At 34.2% G+C, this 17,930-nt stretch overlaps 5 protein-coding genes across 7 annotated transcripts; 2 read left to right on the top strand and 3 right to left on the bottom strand.

The window, feature by feature from the left end:
* Nucleotides 1-9: 9 nt before the first annotated feature.
* On the bottom strand, nt 10-1,793 carry LOC111713594 (uncharacterized; the record flags this gene model as incomplete). The annotated part of the gene is given in 1 exon segment (XM_023488476.1): nt 10-1,793. A coding segment is annotated over 1 exon segment (395 nt), but the record flags the coding sequence as incomplete, so codon positions are not given.
* Nucleotides 1,794-1,823: 30 nt separating this feature from the next.
* LOC111713593 (uncharacterized) lies at nt 1,824-3,152 on the bottom strand. Its single transcript, XM_023488475.1, has 2 exons — nt 2,811-3,152; nt 1,824-2,555 (listed from the first exon to the last, which is right to left on the bottom strand). Exon 2 carries the CDS (start codon nt 2,546-2,548, stop codon nt 1,871-1,873), a length of 678 nt encoding a protein of 225 aa, XP_023344243.1. The 5' UTR covers nt 2,549-2,555; nt 2,811-3,152; the 3' UTR covers nt 1,824-1,870.
* A 12-nt stretch (nt 3,153-3,164) lies between these two features.
* On the bottom strand, nt 3,165-6,559 carry LOC111713592 (uncharacterized). Of its 3 annotated transcripts, XM_023488474.1 has the most exons (3): nt 6,116-6,559; nt 5,592-6,020; nt 3,433-4,066 (listed from the first exon to the last, which is right to left on the bottom strand). In XM_023488474.1, exons 1-3 carry the CDS (start codon nt 6,514-6,516, stop codon nt 4,024-4,026), a joined length of 873 nt encoding a protein of 290 aa, XP_023344242.1. In that variant the 5' UTR covers nt 6,517-6,559; the 3' UTR covers nt 3,433-4,023. The 3 variants fall into 3 exon arrangements, with proteins under 3 accessions (XP_023344241.1, XP_023344242.1, XP_023344240.1); XM_023488473.1 differs by having other exon boundaries at nt 3,165-6,020; XM_023488472.1 differs by having other exon boundaries at nt 3,433-6,020.
* A 1,603-nt stretch (nt 6,560-8,162) lies between these two features.
* LOC111713590 (mRNA export factor) lies at nt 8,163-14,652 on the top strand. Its single transcript, XM_023488469.1, has 8 exons — nt 8,163-8,276; nt 8,644-8,745; nt 10,971-11,015; nt 11,255-11,331; nt 11,742-11,807; nt 12,623-12,944; nt 13,426-13,544; nt 14,202-14,652. The coding sequence occupies exons 1-8, from the start codon at nt 8,213-8,215 to the stop codon at nt 14,493-14,495; spliced, it is 1,089 nt and encodes a 362-aa protein (XP_023344237.1). The 5' UTR covers nt 8,163-8,212; the 3' UTR covers nt 14,496-14,652.
* Nucleotides 14,653-14,685: 33 nt separating this feature from the next.
* On the top strand, nt 14,686-17,827 carry LOC111713591 (glucosidase 2 subunit beta). Its single transcript, XM_023488471.1, has 5 exons — nt 14,686-14,783; nt 14,844-14,920; nt 15,735-15,867; nt 16,820-16,910; nt 17,162-17,827. The coding sequence occupies exons 1-5, from the start codon at nt 14,708-14,710 to the stop codon at nt 17,403-17,405; spliced, it is 621 nt and encodes a 206-aa protein (XP_023344239.1). The 5' UTR covers nt 14,686-14,707; the 3' UTR covers nt 17,406-17,827.
* Nucleotides 17,828-17,930: the final 103 nt, after the last annotated feature.

Genomic DNA, 17,930 nt, shown 5'->3' with positions numbered 1-17,930 from the left:
CTGGCTACCTTTTCAGAGCCTCCCCATATAAATTGATATATTTCAGATTCGATTTCTTTTAGTTTTTTCCTATCTAGTCCTGGAAGTACAAATGATAAATGAGACAATTTAGAGAGAAGTAGAGTCTTAACTATGCAGTTACGGCCTATAGGTGTTATAAATCTATATTGCCAGGACTTCATGATATAGCTCATTTCTTTAATCTTAGTTTCATAGTTTATGCTCATGTTTTCCAACATTCCATCAAATTCAACCCCAAGTAATTTGAATTTTTGATCCCATTTTAATGATAAATGTTCGCAAAGTTTGTAGTTAACATTTGGTATATGCCCAAAAACTACACATTGGGTTTTGGTTAAATGAATTTTGAGCCCGGAGACGCAATAAAAATCATTAAGTATCATGATGGCATTTTCTAAGTTATTGGCATCGTACTCTAGAAAAATTGAGCAGTCATCAGCATATAATGATAAAAGTATTTCTCGATTTTCGATTTTATATCCTGAAACGCTGGGAGATGAGCGAAGTTTAATACACAGAATTTCAATACTAAGTACAAATAGAGCTGCCGCAATTGGGTCACCCTGTCGACAGCCGCAGGCGACATTAAAAAATTCAGATATATTTCCTGCATGATTAATACATGCCTTGAAATTATGTAAAAGAATATTTATCCATTTTTTGAAGTTGGCTCCAAATCCAAAAAAGTTAAGAATTTACTTATATATATATTACTTAATGTATCCCTCTGTTTAGTTCTGTTACTCTCTGAAGTCCTGAGTATGTCTCCTGAGACTATAACTACCCTTTCTAGTGATCTGCACTGTAGTCTGCAATTCACTAGGACTACATATTACAAAGTGTCCATTTGTATAGTTCTGTATTGCCCGGTCTGAAGTCCTGAGTAGTCTCATGAGACTACTCTCCTATAATTGTAGTCCATTGTAGTCCCGATTCAAGGACTGTATCCCTCTGTATAGTTCTCTCAATTCCTGAGACTATTTACCTTTGTAGTCCACGGACTATTAATATTTAAATGTATCCTTCAGTATTTTCGGAAAAACATGCCAAACGCTTGCATAATGCATATATAGCTATAGTTGTTTATCAATTGTATGCGGGGGGGTGGGGGGTGGAGATTTTAGATAAAAGGGAAATACAACGGTAAAATTTAAAAACAAATGGCGCAAAGCACCAAGAAAGTGTTCAACTATACTTTTTAAGGGGGAAAACACCCTTTTGATGATTAGGGCAAGCTCTTTTTTATTACCCAGAACACCTGATTTTTACCTTTGCTCATAAATCCCAGGGGGGGGGGCACGAGGACTACTGCCCCACCCCTGTGTACGCGTCTGTGCATTAATGCATATTATATCTATAGTTGTTTATCAAGTATGCAGTGGGGTGGAGATTTTAGATAAAAGGGAAATACTAAGGTAACTTTTGAAAATAAATGGCGCTTCGCGCCAAGAAAATTTTCAACTATACTTTTTAAAAAGGAAAACACCCCTTTGATGATGAGGGCAAGCTCTTTTTTTTACCCTTATTTTTACCTTTGCCCAAAAATCCCAGGGGTGGGGGCAGGGTCCTCCCCTGCAGGATGCCCACGGGGGGGTGCAAGAGGACTACTGCCCCCCCTGTGTACGCTACTAATAAATATACATATATATATTTATATCAATTTAATATTCAATAAAAACAGATATACTTTAGCTCATCACACACATATCTACAGGGTGTCCCAAAAAACATGGGAATTCAGTGACGAATTCGATATCGTCTTTTCAAATAATTCTTTGATTTAGTAAAGTGATANAATTTTTACAGAATAAAGTAGACTGAATTAAAAAATTCCGAGAAAATAAACTGTTTAGTTAGGACATTTAAGCTGAAAATGACCCGGAAGATTGCATTTGTAACATAGTTTAACAGGAGCACTTGTTACAGTAGCAGTAGTAGAGGAAGCTGCAGGAGCAGGAGAAGAGTCCCATCTCGAAGGCTTGCCAGAAAAACGTCGCTTGCCCAAAAACCCTCTCTTACCCCTAAAATATTCTCGAGAAGCCTGGTACTCGGCCGATTTAAGCTTCTTAGAAAGAGTCTCCGCATTCTCACCTTCGAAAATAGAATCATTCTCAAACAGCTTAACTGTTTTCCAGCCAAAATTAGCTTTACTCGCAATCTTATTAGCTGTAACTTCATCCTTCACTAACTCTTGTAATTTCTTAAGCTTAGAAATTGTAGCAGTGATCTTTTCAGAATACAATTCAGCATTCTCTGGCGCTACTGCATAAGTCGAAAGACTATCCAGAGCCTCCTCGGCGTCCTCCAATCCCCAATTTACCTCATAGAGGAACCCTAAAGATCTTTTAATTTGAGGCGACTTATGCTTTGCGATTTCCCCTTTTTTCTGGCCTTCGCGCGCCATTTCTTTAATTTTAACTTTGTCCGCAGCTAACTCAGCAATTTGCTTTTTCAACAATTCAACTTCATGAATCTGAATAGTGAAAACACCAGGCGCATCACTGCCCGGAGGTACAATGTTATCCATTACTGCTCTGAAAGAAACCCTAGTTAGACAAAATAACAGCTATCACAACAAAAATCTCCAAGATCTGAACCTAAAACTAGTAAAAAACACTAGTGACGGAAATTCAATTTCTCCCCCTCATTTCGTCAGGGTTATGAGAAAAATTTCCTAACTTTGGAATCTAAAACAAACATTCCTTTTATAGTTAGCCTACATAAAAAGAGACTGCACTAAATATAAAAAATTCAGTGCCTTTCTATAACTGAAAATAAATTTAACGAACCCGGTCACCTGCCTTCGGTCGAAGCCTGACTGAGACCGAATACACCTGTACACAGTACAACCTTAGCAAAACCAGTTTCAGACCAAACACTCCATACACAACAGTACTAGGGGCGTCATAAGAAATTTCGATTTCTCCGCTGCGCATAGAAATCGGCACAATTTCTTAACGACTTACCAAAGGTATCCCCTGTCCTGTACCTTCCTCCACCATAAGATGATGATGACCCAGCGAGGTTCTAAGATAGCTGTCTGCAGAAAACCATTCTGTATGAAACTAAATAGAACAGATTAAAACAAACTTTAAATGTTTAAAATCAAAAAATGAATTTAAAACCAAAAACACAAAATTGTCCAAATAAAGCTTAAAAATTTTTCAATGAACGAAAAATAAAATAGAAAATTACAATTCATTCAAAACATTTGAAACTTTCTCCTTCTGAAACAAAGATTTTTTGTGATACAATTTAGGTGCATAATCACTTTTCCATCTGCCATGAGTTTGTAGCTCACTTATGGAGCACCCAGCATTAGCTGCTGCAGACAACCCTCCAATTCTGTCACTATGTTCTCCGAATTTTTCTGGATTTACTCCTATTTTCAATAAACCCGCCTTGAATTTAGAAACACAATAAGCATAATTTGTCTTCAACAAAAATTTAGGAGTTCCCTGGACAAAACGCGGCAAAAAATAAACACTAGAATCTTTGGGAAAATTCATTACAGCAATATATTTTTTAACAATGTTTACCGGACAATAAAGAGCATTTTCCGCCGGAGCAATAGTACACTTCTTCGCATCGTGAAATTGATTATTCTTACTTTTGAAAAAAGTTACGACCAAATGTCCTGAAGGTTGAAAATCGAAATTAGAAAGTTTCAAGTCTAAAACTTCTTCAAATCTTGCAAAGCAATAAAATTTTACAACAGTCTTTGCAACTAATTGCCAGTCTTCTACCGATTTTTGAAAATTAAAAAATCGCAATTGGTCTCCGTTCAGAAGCGAATCAATCAATTTTCGAACAATAACAATTGTCGTAGGATCACTTTTTCTAACTGGCTTTGCAAATTTACGATCAAAACTCCTTATTAAAAGAGATATGTCTTCTCTATCTGTAGGAGAAGGTTGAGAAGGATTGTTTAAAATGTTAAAATGTCTCACAGCACTTCTCATGAGCTTAGCAGGGGCAGCAGAACCTGCTTCTTCAGAAATTTTAATTAAAAAAGTCATAAAAACTTCCACATTTGTGGGCAACACTGGAACATTGTTTTCCACGCAAAACTTTGAAAACCTATTAAAACTCAAAAAATAGCTTTCACTTGTTGAAGTAGCTAAGCTTGAACTCAAATAGCTTGAAATTTTAGCCTTGTAAGAATCAAATTCTTCAGTGACACCCCCTAAACTAGTGGGTTGTCTCACTGCTTGCACCAAATTTATCACCCTGCTAGGATCTTTAGACTTTTTAAACATTTTTCTGCAAAGAAATAAGACAATAATATCAAGAACAAATAAAACAATCTTGACTTAAACAAAACTTTTTGGATTTTTGAGACTGAAAACAATTGTTTGCCGAAAAATCAAACTTTAAAGCCAAAGAGTTGAATTTTTTAACCCCTTTGAACATGTCATTCCTAACATGCTGACCAGAAATAAATTCCGGACTGAAAATGAAAAACTTTTTAATCCAGAAGTTCAAATGTTTTCCGTCTTCACAAATGAAATACCAAAAATGCGATGAAACCCAAATAGGGACAATAATACATCCTACAGATTTAAACTTAGCAAAATGCATTATAGCTGGAATTATCAAATGAACAGGAGGGAAAGCAAAATAATTAACATTAACATGTAAAGATTGGGCAAAAAAATTGACCCCTTTAGAAAATTCATCTGGATATTTAGAAAAATAAGTACAGCATTTTTTGTTAGAATCTGAAGCAAAACAATCCACATCAAAAGGGCCAAAAATAGAAGAAACAAAGAGAAAATTATCAAAATCTAAACTGTAATCATGCAGATCAAAATTTCTAGAATGAAAATCAGTAAATTCAATTCTTGGATCAGATCTAGATAAATAAATAACGGACACTTTGACATTTAAACTCTTCCAAGCTAAGAAAATATCTAAAACTAAGGGTTGTAGAGAAAAATTTCTAGAACCCACTGACAAAATAGTAGCACAGTTTAAATTGTCAGTGTAATGCACAATATTTAAATCTTTAAAAACGTAAGCTTTAGGACCAGTGTAAAAATAATGGAAAGCTAAAAGCTCCCTGAAAGTAGAAGACTTTTTAGAATCTTCAGCAGAAAAAAACTTGTTTTAACAAAATCTCGTTAGATTCTGAGCAAACCTGGTAAACACAAGTTCCCACATCACTTAAATCACTACACAGTTCAATGTTAACTTTAGTTTCAGATAAAGATGCTCTAATGGGAAAACCATTAATATCATTCCAATTAGTTAGAATGAATGATAGTTCTCTAATAGCTAAACTAGACAACGTGATCATACTATTCCAGGAAGAAGCTTTAGAAATCAAATGATACGAAGATCTACAAAGAAGTCTAATACACGGACCAAATGCTTTAATGCAAAACTGAAGTTTCCCCATGAGCTTGGCTAAAGTTTTAATGTGAACTTTTTTGGATCTTAAAATCGAAGAAATTAAATCACAAATTTTTTCACGCTTGTCTTCCGGTACAAAGTATTTCATTGTTTTGGTGCAATTAACTAAACCCAGAAAAACCATGTCTTGTACTGGTGGTTCAGAGCTTTTAGACCAATTCACTACCCAACCAGCCTTAGCTAAAGAGTCTAAAGCAATTTGCGTATTAGCTAAACAATCGTTATAACTAGAACCTAAAACACTTTGATCATCAATGTAAATTGACATTCTTATACCCTTGCTTCTCAAATATCTTTTGTGTGGAACTAACAGTTTAGTAAAAATCCAAACTGCATCTTTGATTCCTAGAAATAAGACATTCCACACCCAAAAGGAAACTTTCCCATCTTGATGTAAAAAATGACAACCCACAAACTTTTTGTGCCCTTCAAAAAGAGGAACATGCCAATAGCCTGAGTCTAAATCTGCCTTAGTCTGGAAATCTCCTTGACGCAAAATCTGCTCTCGAACATCTAGGCCCTCCAACTTAATCTTCCTATCCTCAAGGAAAGGATTCAAATGCCTGCTAGCATCCACAACTAATCTGAATAAAGTTAGACAACAATCATAAAAATGAAATTTTTTTTTTTTTTTTTTTTTAACTGAAAAAACAAACAAACAATGAAATTAAAAACTAACCTCAATTTTTTACTAAAAACTACCGACAAAGGTAGACAAAGAAAAGGTTGCTCTTCAGCTCTAGAGATACAACCTAGACGCTCCAATCTTAGAAGTTCTGCTAAAGCAAAATCACTATTATCAAGCATACTCTTATTGTTCTTATGAAATCCACCTGGAGGTAAATCTAAAAAAGGAAATTTGTAACCATTCTTGATAGTATCAAGGATAAAATCTGAAGCCTTCAGTTCATATTTCCAAAAATCATAAAATTCTGGATTTCCTATCCTTCCTGGAACTCTTAAATCCGTTGTAAGCTTTTTACCAACATAATTTGAATTATTAACAAGAGTCTCAGCTAGACTCTGTTCACTAGGATTAAAATCTACAGTAAAAACTGAAAAATCTGCCGTTTCAACCATTTTCCTGAAATAAAACAAAACAAATTATAACAAAAATAAACAAACCCTGAACTTACAAATAAAAAATTCTTTATCACAAACAAAAAAGAAAAAGAAAAAGAAAACAGTGCCAAATCTAAAGAAAATAACAACAACCTGAAATTAAAAAATTTTTACAGAATAAAGTAGACTGAATTAAAAAATTCCGAGAAAATAAACTGTTTAGTTAGGACATTTAAGCTGAAAATGACCCGGAAGATTGCATTTGTAACATAGTTTAACAGGAGCACTTGTTACAGTAGCAGTAGTAGAGGAAGCTGCAGGAGCAGGAGAAGAGTCCCATCTCGAAGGCTTGCCAGAAAAACGTCGCTTGCCCAAAAACCCTCTCTTACCCCTAAAATATTCTCGAGAAGCCTGGTACTCGGCCGATTTAAGCTTCTTAGAAAGAGTCTCCGCATTCTCACCTTCGAAAATAGAATCATTCTCAAACAGCTTAACTGTTTTCCAGCCAAAATTAGCTTTACTCGCAATCTTATTAGCTGTAACTTCATCCTTCACTAACTCTTGTAATTTCTTAAGCTTAGAAATTGTAGCAGTGATCTTTTCAGAATACAACTCAGCATTCTCTGGCGCTACTGCATAAGTCGAAAGACTATCCAGAGCCTCCTCGGCGTCCTCCAATCCCCAATTTACCTCATAGAGGAACCCTAAAGATCTTTTAATTTGAGGCGACTTATGCTTTGCGATTTCCCCTTTTTTCTGGCCTTCGCGCGCCATTTCTTTAATTTTAACTTTGTCCGCAGCTAACTCAGCAATTTGCTTTTTCAACAATTCAACTTCATGAATCTGAATAGTGAAAACACCAGGCGCATCACTGCCCGGAGGTACAATGTTATCCATTACTGCTCTGAAAGAAACCCTAGTTAGACAAAATAACAGCTATCACAACAATAATCTCCAAGATCTGAACCTANTTGAGGTAAACATTATTCCTATTTGATAAGATGTTCTAAATAATTGATTAATCGTATGCTGGGTCTGCGCACTCCATGAATTCGGCAAAAATTCGTGTACAGGTATCCGCCCCTGTTAATTTAATCTAAATGACCATTGACCATTTAGAATTTAAATTTCAATTAAACTCATGTATTGTTGTTTATCGATAAACTTTTTATTTACGAAGACGAATAAATGTATATTTTCTAATCTCTCGTCACACGCGGCACTCTCTCAAACTCCTCAAACCGACATATCCGTTCTTCTGAAGAAAATTTCTCTGCGTTCTATTAAAAATTTTAACATTTAATGTAACTGCATTGGCATTTCAAGAATTTTTTTCATACAACTGACCCATAGGTATATTCCTAGAGAACGACCGTAACCTTACCTAGACCCCCTCTCAATTCAATTAACGCTTTTATTATGACCTTTCAAAAATCGTTGATGGAAGAAATCTGTATCGGTTGAAACGTATTTTACTAAATAATTTACTCCAATCTTTTACTTAGTGAGACGAATTAAAACTAACTTGGAATACGCGCTGAGTTTATTTACATTCGTCGAATGTAAACAATAAACAATTTCCCCTCCCCCCCCTCTTATCTTCAATGATTATTGCTCTCCCATTTGGGGGGCTAGTTTTTATACTATATACACATTTGGGTAGCCTGGTGTTAAAATTTAAATCAACTTTTTTCAGAAATAATAATTGGTGAAAATGGCGTTGTTCGGACAGTCCTCCTTCGTAGGTGGGGGATCAACTTCTTTTGGAACTACAGCAGGTAGCCATATACATGGTAGACCTCAAGAAAACATCATCTCTCTCCTTGAAAATATTTTTTCCCCTATACAAATTAAAACTTTTGTGTAAAGCTAAAATGACATTTTAACTGAAAAATATTTCTTCCCGGGGGGGGGGGGGGGTATTAATAAGTTTTTAAAAATCCTGAAATAAAGTCCAGACAGAGTTTATAACAATCATTGTTTAAAATCTTAACTAATGGGGTTTCAATACGGTAACTTTTCTTGAAATTAGTTACTCCCCGAACCCTCTGAAGGAGCCATTATTTAGAAAATGATAAAATTCTTCGAGAATCAAAAAGAATTCTTAAAACGCCTCTAAAAGCTTGTAAAAAGACTATTTTGTAGCTTCTGCATCAAACCCAAATAAGGATTATGAAATCCAGAATCCATCAGATGATTCTATTTCAAGTCTCGCTTTCTCTCCGACAGCAAACTTTCTCGTCTCAGGTTAGTATTTTCCTCATTTTTTCTTCCTCAAACTCGGATTAATAATTTATAAAGTAATACATTTTTTAATGTTTTTTTTACTAAAAACTATTAGTTGAAGAGAATTTTATTTTTAGACATTTTTATATAAAAAAATAGATGATAGTAGATGCAATTAAACGCTCTGACCGACCAAATTCTTGTGACACACCATTGCGGGGGTGTATATAATTCAGTGTTTCGGATCCATATCATTTTGATTCGGATCCGGATCCGCGGATCCGCATCCGTGATGATGGATCCGGATCCTGATACGGATCCGGATCCGAGGTAACTTTTGATTCTGTGAATCGGATTTTCCCTATTAAATGTTATGCAAGGTTATAATTTATAAACTATAGTAATCCTAAAGTTAAAAATGTCGTCATTACTATTATATAAATGTAAACATTAAATTATTAAAGATAATTTTGAAAAATTTTCGTCATGTAAATAATACATTTACGAACCATTTTGATTTATTTATTCCATGGTTTTGGTTAATTTTTGGCGCTACCCGGATCCATATCAACGTTTCCTGATACGGATCCGGATCCGGATCCGAAACACTGATATAATTCCAATTTTTTATTCCCCCTTCTTATTTGATTTCCTTCCCAAATTCGATAACTAAAAAGACAACATATTTAAAGATTTATAATGCAGTGTATAATAAACCCCATAAGGATGCATTTTGCATAGATGGGGCCGCAGGCAAATATTTTTTAACTTTTGGGATGGTGGTACGGGCCAAGAAGTTTTGATTGATTATTTGTTAGTCCAGGAGTATTTTTTTTCTTTGTAACCATTTCCCATTATATTAGTTGGAGGGTGGTTTCCCTCAAGTTCTTGAAAAAAAATAGTTTTTTCTTAGTTTGTGCGCGTAGCGTAAAATTTTTTGCGCAAAATTTTTTTTAATAAACTGACTATTTGGAAAAATGATTGAGTAATGGGTATTCTTTTATCATATTTTTTAATGAAATTTGTATAACTTTTTTTTTATGTATAACGATCGGGGAAAATTATTTTTGAAAAACTGTCTGGTTTCAGAGAAAGTTAGATATGAAGAGGTAAAGAGCCCCAACCCTTCACTTTCCTAAATTCTCCTTTCCTTTCTGATCTGCCAACCTTCCATCAATTTTTTTTCTTCCCTACCCTACATTCCCCGTACATTCTCCTTCCTTTTCCCTTTCCTACCTTCCCTGTCCCTTTTGTAGTTCCCTAATCCATATTTTTGTCTTTTCTTATCAACCTTCCCGTTTTCCTCGCAATCTTCCCCTTTCCCCTCCGACCTTCCCTTTCCCAACTTTTCCCCATCCTTACTTTTCCCCTTCTTTACTTTTCCCCTTCCCTACTTTTCCCCTTACCTACTAATCTCTCTCCCTACCTATCTCCACCCTTCCCCACCCATCCCTTTTTTCTGTGGTTACCCTTCCTCTTTTACTTTCCTTTTTTCCCCTTTTCATTTTCTTTCCCCTTTTCCCTCCCTTTTTCCTTCCCTTTTTCCTTCCCTTCCCCTCCTCTTGGGTCTTTGAATTTTATACACCCCTGCACCATTGACATGTCCTCATTTCTTATTTTCCGATTTTCTTCCTGGTCATACATCTTTAAATCATGCTTTATAAGCTAATTTGGAAAGATTTTTTTTACATCTGATGCAGTAGACATTGTTGATGATGATGTTGATGATGTTGATGATGTTGATGATGTTGATGCTGTTGATGATGTTGTTGATGTTGATGCTGATGTTGATGCTGTTGATGATGTTGATGATGTTGATGAAGTTGATGATGTTGATGCTGTTGATGATGCTGATGACATTGAGGATGCTGAGTCTGTTGTGTAAGCTGTTGATGCTGAATTTGTTAATGTTTTTGATGATTTTGATGCTCTTTACGTCGTTGATGCTGTCGATGATGTTGATATTGACGTGATGTTGACGTGGACGTTGATATTGATGATGATGTTGACGTCATTGGCGTTGTTGAAGTAGTTAACGCTGTAAATATTGTTAATGCTAATGTTGTTGGCTTGTGAATTTCAGAATTGATTAAAACTTTAAACAAAGAGATTACGTCTCTGTCACAAACTCAAATTTTTCAATCCCTATATCTTAGCAACCTGATGGTGTAAACCTTTATATTTCAAACTTAGACTATTTGATCTAACAGAATTCATAATTGGAACTCAATTCCTTTATTGTTAAGGAGCTTGGGATAACAACGTGCGCTGTTGGGAGATTGATAATACTGGTAAACGATATTCTCATATATTGAAGTTTTTTATTATTAAACATTTTTGACGTTTGGATGATAAACTTTTGTTTTGTAGAATAAAAAAGTCCATTTTCCATTAATTATTTTACTTAATTTTCCGAAACTACATTAATTAAATTTTTAATTTCCCGAATTCTGTTTTTATTTTTTTTGTGTTCCTCTAAAGCCAAGTGTTTTGGAGCATTTTGAATTGTATATTGTAATGTTTTCTGCAGGTAAATCTATCCCAAAAGCCCAGCAGACTATGGCCGGACCTATCCTTGATTGCTGCTGGAGCGATGATGGTTCTAAGGTGGATATTTACAATTACTTAATGATAAAATAGAGCACGTGTCTTTGGCTTTTTTGCTTCTGTTAGGGGCTTTAAAAATACAATAATATTGAGTTGAGGACCCTCAGTTTCTTCCAGGGAAACACGAGAGGGTTATTGCTAGCTACGTACTGAATACATGAAATTGAAAAATATTTTCTGATAATTTGTAAGAGTCTATTGATGTAAACAGGGTCCCAATTTTCGGTTTAAACATTAGAAACAAAGCACGAAGCGCCCTAAATTGTTAGCGGTGTTCATTTTATTTTAATGCGTTGCCGTATCATATATTCGTCTTGTAACATATAATCAGACCAAGGCAAGATGCTTCTGATGAGAAGTGTATTTTATAATTAATGATTTTGTTTTTGTTATTTAATCTGTGTTTTCAGGTGTTTATGGCTTCATGTGATAAACAAGTTAAATGCTGGGACCTAGGCAGTAATCAAGCAGTTCAGGTAGCTTTCAGTATACTTCAGTTAGGAATATTTTACTTCGACCCCACCCCCCTACTCTAAAATTGTTGAAGGGGGGGGGGAGTTAAATGAATGACTATATTTAAATTGAACTATTGTAAACTGACCATTGTAAACTGACTTATTGTAAACTGGACTTTTGTAAACTGAACTATTTACAATTGTTAATTGACCAATTGTAAATTGACCAATTGTAAATTGACCAATTGTAAATTGACCAATTGTAAGTTTACCAATTGTAAATTGACCAATTGTAAATTGACCAATTGTAAATTGACCAATTGTAAATTGACCAATTGTAAATTGACCAATTATAAGTTGACCAATTATAAGTTGACCAATTGTAAATTACCAATTGTAAATTGACCAATTGTAAATTGACCAATTGTAAATTGACCAATTGTAAATTGACCAATTATAAGTTGACCAATTATAAGTTGACCAATTGTAAATTGACCAAGTGTAAATTGACCAAGTGTAAATTGACCAATTGTAAATGACCAATTGTAAATTGACCAATTGTAAATTGACCAATTGTAAACTGACCTATTGTAAACTGACCTTTTGTAAACTGACCTATTGTAAATTGACCTATTGTTAACTGACCTAATGTAAATTGACCTATTCTAAATTGACAAAATCAATTTTGACCAATTGTTTGTGAACGGACCAAATTTAAATTAACAAAATTTAAATTGACCAATTTTAAATTGACCAAATGTAAATTCACCAAATGTAAATTGACAAAATGCATCCTTAACCTTTCTGTGTCCTCTGTAACTGAATATATGGTCCAGGTTGCAGAACACCAGGCCCCCGTGAGAGCAGTAAGATGGGTTAAAGCAAGCAACTACACAGCACTGATGACCTGCAGCTGGGACAAAACCTTGAAGTTCTGGGACACGAGGTCCCCGAACCCAATGCTAAGTATTGATCTCCCGGAGCGGGCCTACTGCGCCGACGTGGACTATCCCATGGCTGTTGTTGGAACGGCTGGACGGGGTATTATCATCTACCAGCTAGACGGTCAACCCAAGGAGTTTAAGAAGGTTGAATCCCCACTCAAGTACCAGCACAGATGTGTCTCAATATATAAGGATAAAAATCAGACCCCTACAGGTGAAACTAAATTGTACTTAGAATCCACCTCTTTTTAGATCCGTTATTATAACTTGTTTAATGATTTCTTAAAAATATGGATTACAGGACCTTATAGACAATTTAATATTGTTATTATTATTCATAAAGCGTTTTAAGACTAGATACAGTATTTGGGTAATAGAATCCTGACATTCCAATATAATAATTATCCTGTTTGTTTTTAATAGTAACTTGAAACCCATTCTCTGTATTTTCTGTTGTGCGATAATTTGTTGTAAAAAAACAAAAACATTTAAGATAAAACCTCGTAACATTAATTTGCTAACTGGATTGACATTTTTCTCCGGACTAATTTAGAATATGAAATTAAACGGAATCGATCATAAAACCTGCAAACACATTAATTTTTAACAAATTTAAAGATGTCTGATTCAATTTTTTTACTAAAAATTTGAAAACTTATTTTTTTAATGGTAATTTTTTTATGATTCTTGTTTAGGGTTTGCTCTGGGTAGTGTTGAAGGTAGGGTTGCTATACAGTATGTACAAGCTGTTAATCCCAAGGATAACTTCACCTTCAAGTGTCATAGAAGTAATGGCGCTGTCAACGGATTCCAGGTTCATTCATATTATCATTTATTTGTTAAACCTAGTTCTAGGATTGGATGAATTGGTGGTGAAAATTAAATCATAATTTATTTGCTGGTTGATCGACTCATTTATTTGTATTTTTAATGTATGAATTCATTAATTCATAAACATGTTTTTTATAATTATTTGTTTATAAAATAATTTGAATGTATTGATTTATTTAACACTAGCTGAGGTGCCCGGCGTTGCCCGTGAAATCTAATAAATCTATTTTTGAAAAAAATGTCGATTATTTAGCCTATGTTACTCCAAGGGTATCCATGGGTTCCTTCAAAAAATGTCAGCCCATTCGGACCATCCGTTTGGCCAGCTATAGCTATCATATATATAAGCGAAGAGCTTTATTATATAGAATATTATTTATATCCATTTGGCGTTCAGGATATTCTTTTGAAAATATTATTATATATTTTTATTTCACTGGACGAAAGAGGTTTGTTTTTAGTTCTTTCAGTTTAACTTGCAAGCATGACATTTTTCAATTATTCATGTACAAAACCTGACATTCCTTTCAGGGGCGTCCACGGGAATTTGTCCAGGGGGTCTAGAGTTAACAACTTGTTGCGTGTTCATTTTATCTGTTATCCATCTAGTATTCAAGGTTTAATTTTAGTTCTCTTCTAGGATATATTTGCCGTTAACGATATTGCGTTCCATCCTGTCCATGGAACCTTGGCGACGGTCGGGTCAGACGGACGATTCTCATTCTGGGACAAGGACGCACGTACGAAGTTGAAGACGTCTGAGCAGTGCGAGCAGTCGATCACGAAGTGTGCGTTTAACAAGGACGGACAAATATTCGCGTATGCTGTATCCTACGACTGGAGCAAGGGTCATGAGTATCATAACACACAGAAGAAGAATTATATCTTCCTACGATCATGTTTCGAGGATATGAAGCCAAGACAGAAAACTTAAACGACCTCCTCCCATACAACTCTCCTGAACCGTATTTTCTAAGAAATTATGGATTAAATGTCCCGATGATGTGATTACCTGTATTTTCAATGCCCTTATGTCGACAACATTTTTTTCTCTTTTTTCTAAACCATCATAAAAGCTTTTATGTTTCAGATGATAGAATGTATCCAGAAAAATATTAATTAATCTTAAAATATTAGTTTGTTGTTATGTTAACCGCAATCTACCGATGTTTATGGTATAGGCGCTGCTCTATACGCTTCTGGTTGTATAAAAGACCCCTAGGTAAGAACTAGATAAATGATAAGTAAATAAAAGTGAAAGTTTATATTATAATTATTTTAGTGAGTGTAGTGTGTCTAGCGACAATAATTATAACGGTTCAGATAATCCTCATGTCTTGGCTTAGCGCTGATTCTCAGGTATAATGGGGAACAGTCATTTTTTATAAGATTTTCTAATTCGTTATTTTTCCCATCAATGGGACTGTAGACGTAATTTTATGGGACCCTCTAATTATAGAGAGACATGTCCGATTTACAACGATACCCATGACGGAGCGAAAATAATATTCTCATTTTTTTTTACTATAAATTTATAACGTAACATAGTTCAATAACCTACGGGGTTCTATATATACGTGTTTAGCGACTGCACCTGCAGTTGCTGTGTTTAACTCACCCTATAGGACTCATCTTCTCGACTGTTTTCAAGATCAATCATCTACTTCATTTTTAGTATTCTGTAGAAATCCTGTTTGAGAAGTATGATGATACGATTTTCCTATTGTTCTCAATAAATGAGAAAACTGTACAATATTCCATTAAATATATATATTAGTTCTTTTGCCACCCCATTCTAAATCGTGTTGTACCTAGATTATCGAGTAAGAATGTTCTCTTAATCCATTTTGTATTATTAATATTCTGAAAAGATTGTGATCAATATTTCAACTCTGTTTGAGAAAATATCATTCTACATGGCGCCTAAACGTCAGATCACAATAAAATATTACTCCTGGTCCAGTCTTCTTCAACCTGCACAACAATAAGATAGTTGCATATTTATGCAGCAGAGATAAAAGATGAAATTTACAGAATTAAAAAAAAATTTTGGATAGAAAAACGACAATATCTTCCCCATTGCTTCTCAGATAAAGATTTAAAGGGTATTGTTGTGAATCGAATTTAAATCGGGGATTTCTTGACATCTCGTCAATAGTTCTTTTTATTATAGAATTTTGAATTAAACCGTGAGGTTTATCGTGCGAAGGAGATGGAAGAGAGCAGAGTGGGATTAAACAAGGTTGCTAGAGTTGCACAAAAAGCAAAGAAAAAAGTTGAACAAGAAGGCCTAGGAAAAATTTTAGGTGAGCATTTTTTTCAAATTATAAACATTTTTTTCAAATATTAGAAATTGTTAGATATTGTTTATCAATTTGTAAATATTGTGTTCTTAATTGATTTATAGCAATATACACTAGTATACAGGGTGTCCCACGAAACATGACAGTTGGTGAACAGATTAAATGTCTTCTTCCTTAATTTGTTAAGTTGTTAGATACCAAAGATAATAAGAAATATTAGATTGTTGTCATATTATAGTAAAGTTTATTTCAAAGTAATTTTATTTGAGTAAAAGATTTTTAACGAAATAAACAGCAAAAAGTTTTTAATATCTAATACAGTTTATAGAAGAAGACATTTAAAACTATTGACCAACTGTCATGTTCCGTTAAGTCACCCTGTAGTTTCAAGAATTCTTTGAGCTAATTGGATTGAAAGATTTTGTGTGAAATAGGAAAAACAGGAATTCTAGTTAAAAGTTTTTACCCTCCATGTTTTCCCCATAAATAAAGATATTTTTATCTTTGTGTGGAAGGTCACATGAAATTAAGCTTTTTGTCCCTTTAAAGGGAGTTACCGGCTATGTAAGGTAGTTGAACTGAGTATGCAGTGTTGTGGAAAACTTCTTTCGGATTCATTTGAGACGTATTAAACTTCTAAAGATCTTTAAATCCTGAGTTTGAGTGCAAATTCGACGTTCTAAACTCCTACTTTGAGGGTGGATACGTTTTCAGAATTAGTTTTTTAAAATTATTAAATAACGACGACATAAAATGTAAAAAAGTTCTACAATAAACTACAGACGTCATGTATAGGAACATGTTGAGATCATGATTTACAAATCTTTAAAATGTTTAATACGTCTCAAATGAATCCGAAAGAAGTTTTCCACAACACTGCATACTCAGTTCAACTACCTTACATAGCCGGTCACTCCCTTTAAAGACTGAAAATAAGTTAAATCATGTTTTCTAGGAGTTCCTGATGATTCTCAGAGTAAATATAAACCCAATGAAGATGGAAAATTTAATTGCCTTTTCTTAGATCAAACTATAAATTATGATAGGTAGGATAGTTTTAATAATGCTGACATGATATTTGCCCTATTAACTGGTACTAACCATCAAATCATGTAAAATTAATTTATTTTGTAGAAAAATGGTCAAATGACTGCAAGAAGTAATTCAGTTTTTGATTTTCTTGTTTTAAAAGAGGATTTTTGTCCCCAGGACTTTCGGCTTTTCGGAACAAACGTTTTCCAATTTATCTAAAATCAAACAATTTAAAAAGAAATCTATTACATTTTTGATAATTTAGACTAAACGACGATTTTTGTGATTGTCTGGATGGATCTGACGAACCTTCGACAAGTGCCTGTCAGTCCGGGCACTTCTTCTGTTTGTCCGGGACGAAAATACCGTCGAGTCGAGTTAACGACGGAATCTGTGATTGTTGCGACGGAACAGACGAATTTCGTCGCGAGGTTGTTATTTCAAAAGTAGGACGAGACATGCAGCAACGAATTCGACATTACTTGTCCCCTTGTGAGAATGTCTGCTGAAAAAGAGATTGCTGTTCTTTTCAGTTTATAGTTTTTGATTACATATTATCTGAGAGTTGGTTCTAAACGGCCCAGTTTGCCTCCGTGGTTGGGGGGAATATTCATAGACTACAAGTTTGTATGATCAAAAGTTTCTGAATTAGAGAAATAACACTTGTCCTATCTTTGCGGTATGTAAACACAACAAACACTGTTCAAAGTATCTTCCAAGTAGATCTTCTTCCGAAATATGAATTATTTTCACAGTCTTCTTTTAAGCAATTACATTTTTTTATGCCAGATTCAGTTTTGGGTTGTTTATGAATACAATATAAAAGTTCGTACCTAGGCTGTAACTGTAACTATTGTGATACTGTATGAAATACAAAAATGTTTGTATCTAATTTGTAAATGTCAAGATAGAAAAGATATTCCTAAAGTTGTGTTAGTTTTTTTTTTCGTTGAGCACGAGGAATTAATGCATATAATAATGCAAATAATAATGCACTTCCTATCTTGTTATAAATTACAATTCAATTGATTAAA

This window comes from Eurytemora carolleeae, unplaced genomic scaffold (genome assembly GCF_000591075.1).
Source record: "Eurytemora carolleeae unplaced genomic scaffold, Eaff_2.0 scaffold1446, whole genome shotgun sequence".
NCBI lineage: Eukaryota > Metazoa > Arthropoda > Copepoda > Calanoida > Temoridae > Eurytemora > Eurytemora carolleeae.
The sequence above is the reverse complement of the archived record's forward strand: the minus strand, read 5'-3'. Positions and strand labels throughout refer to the sequence as shown.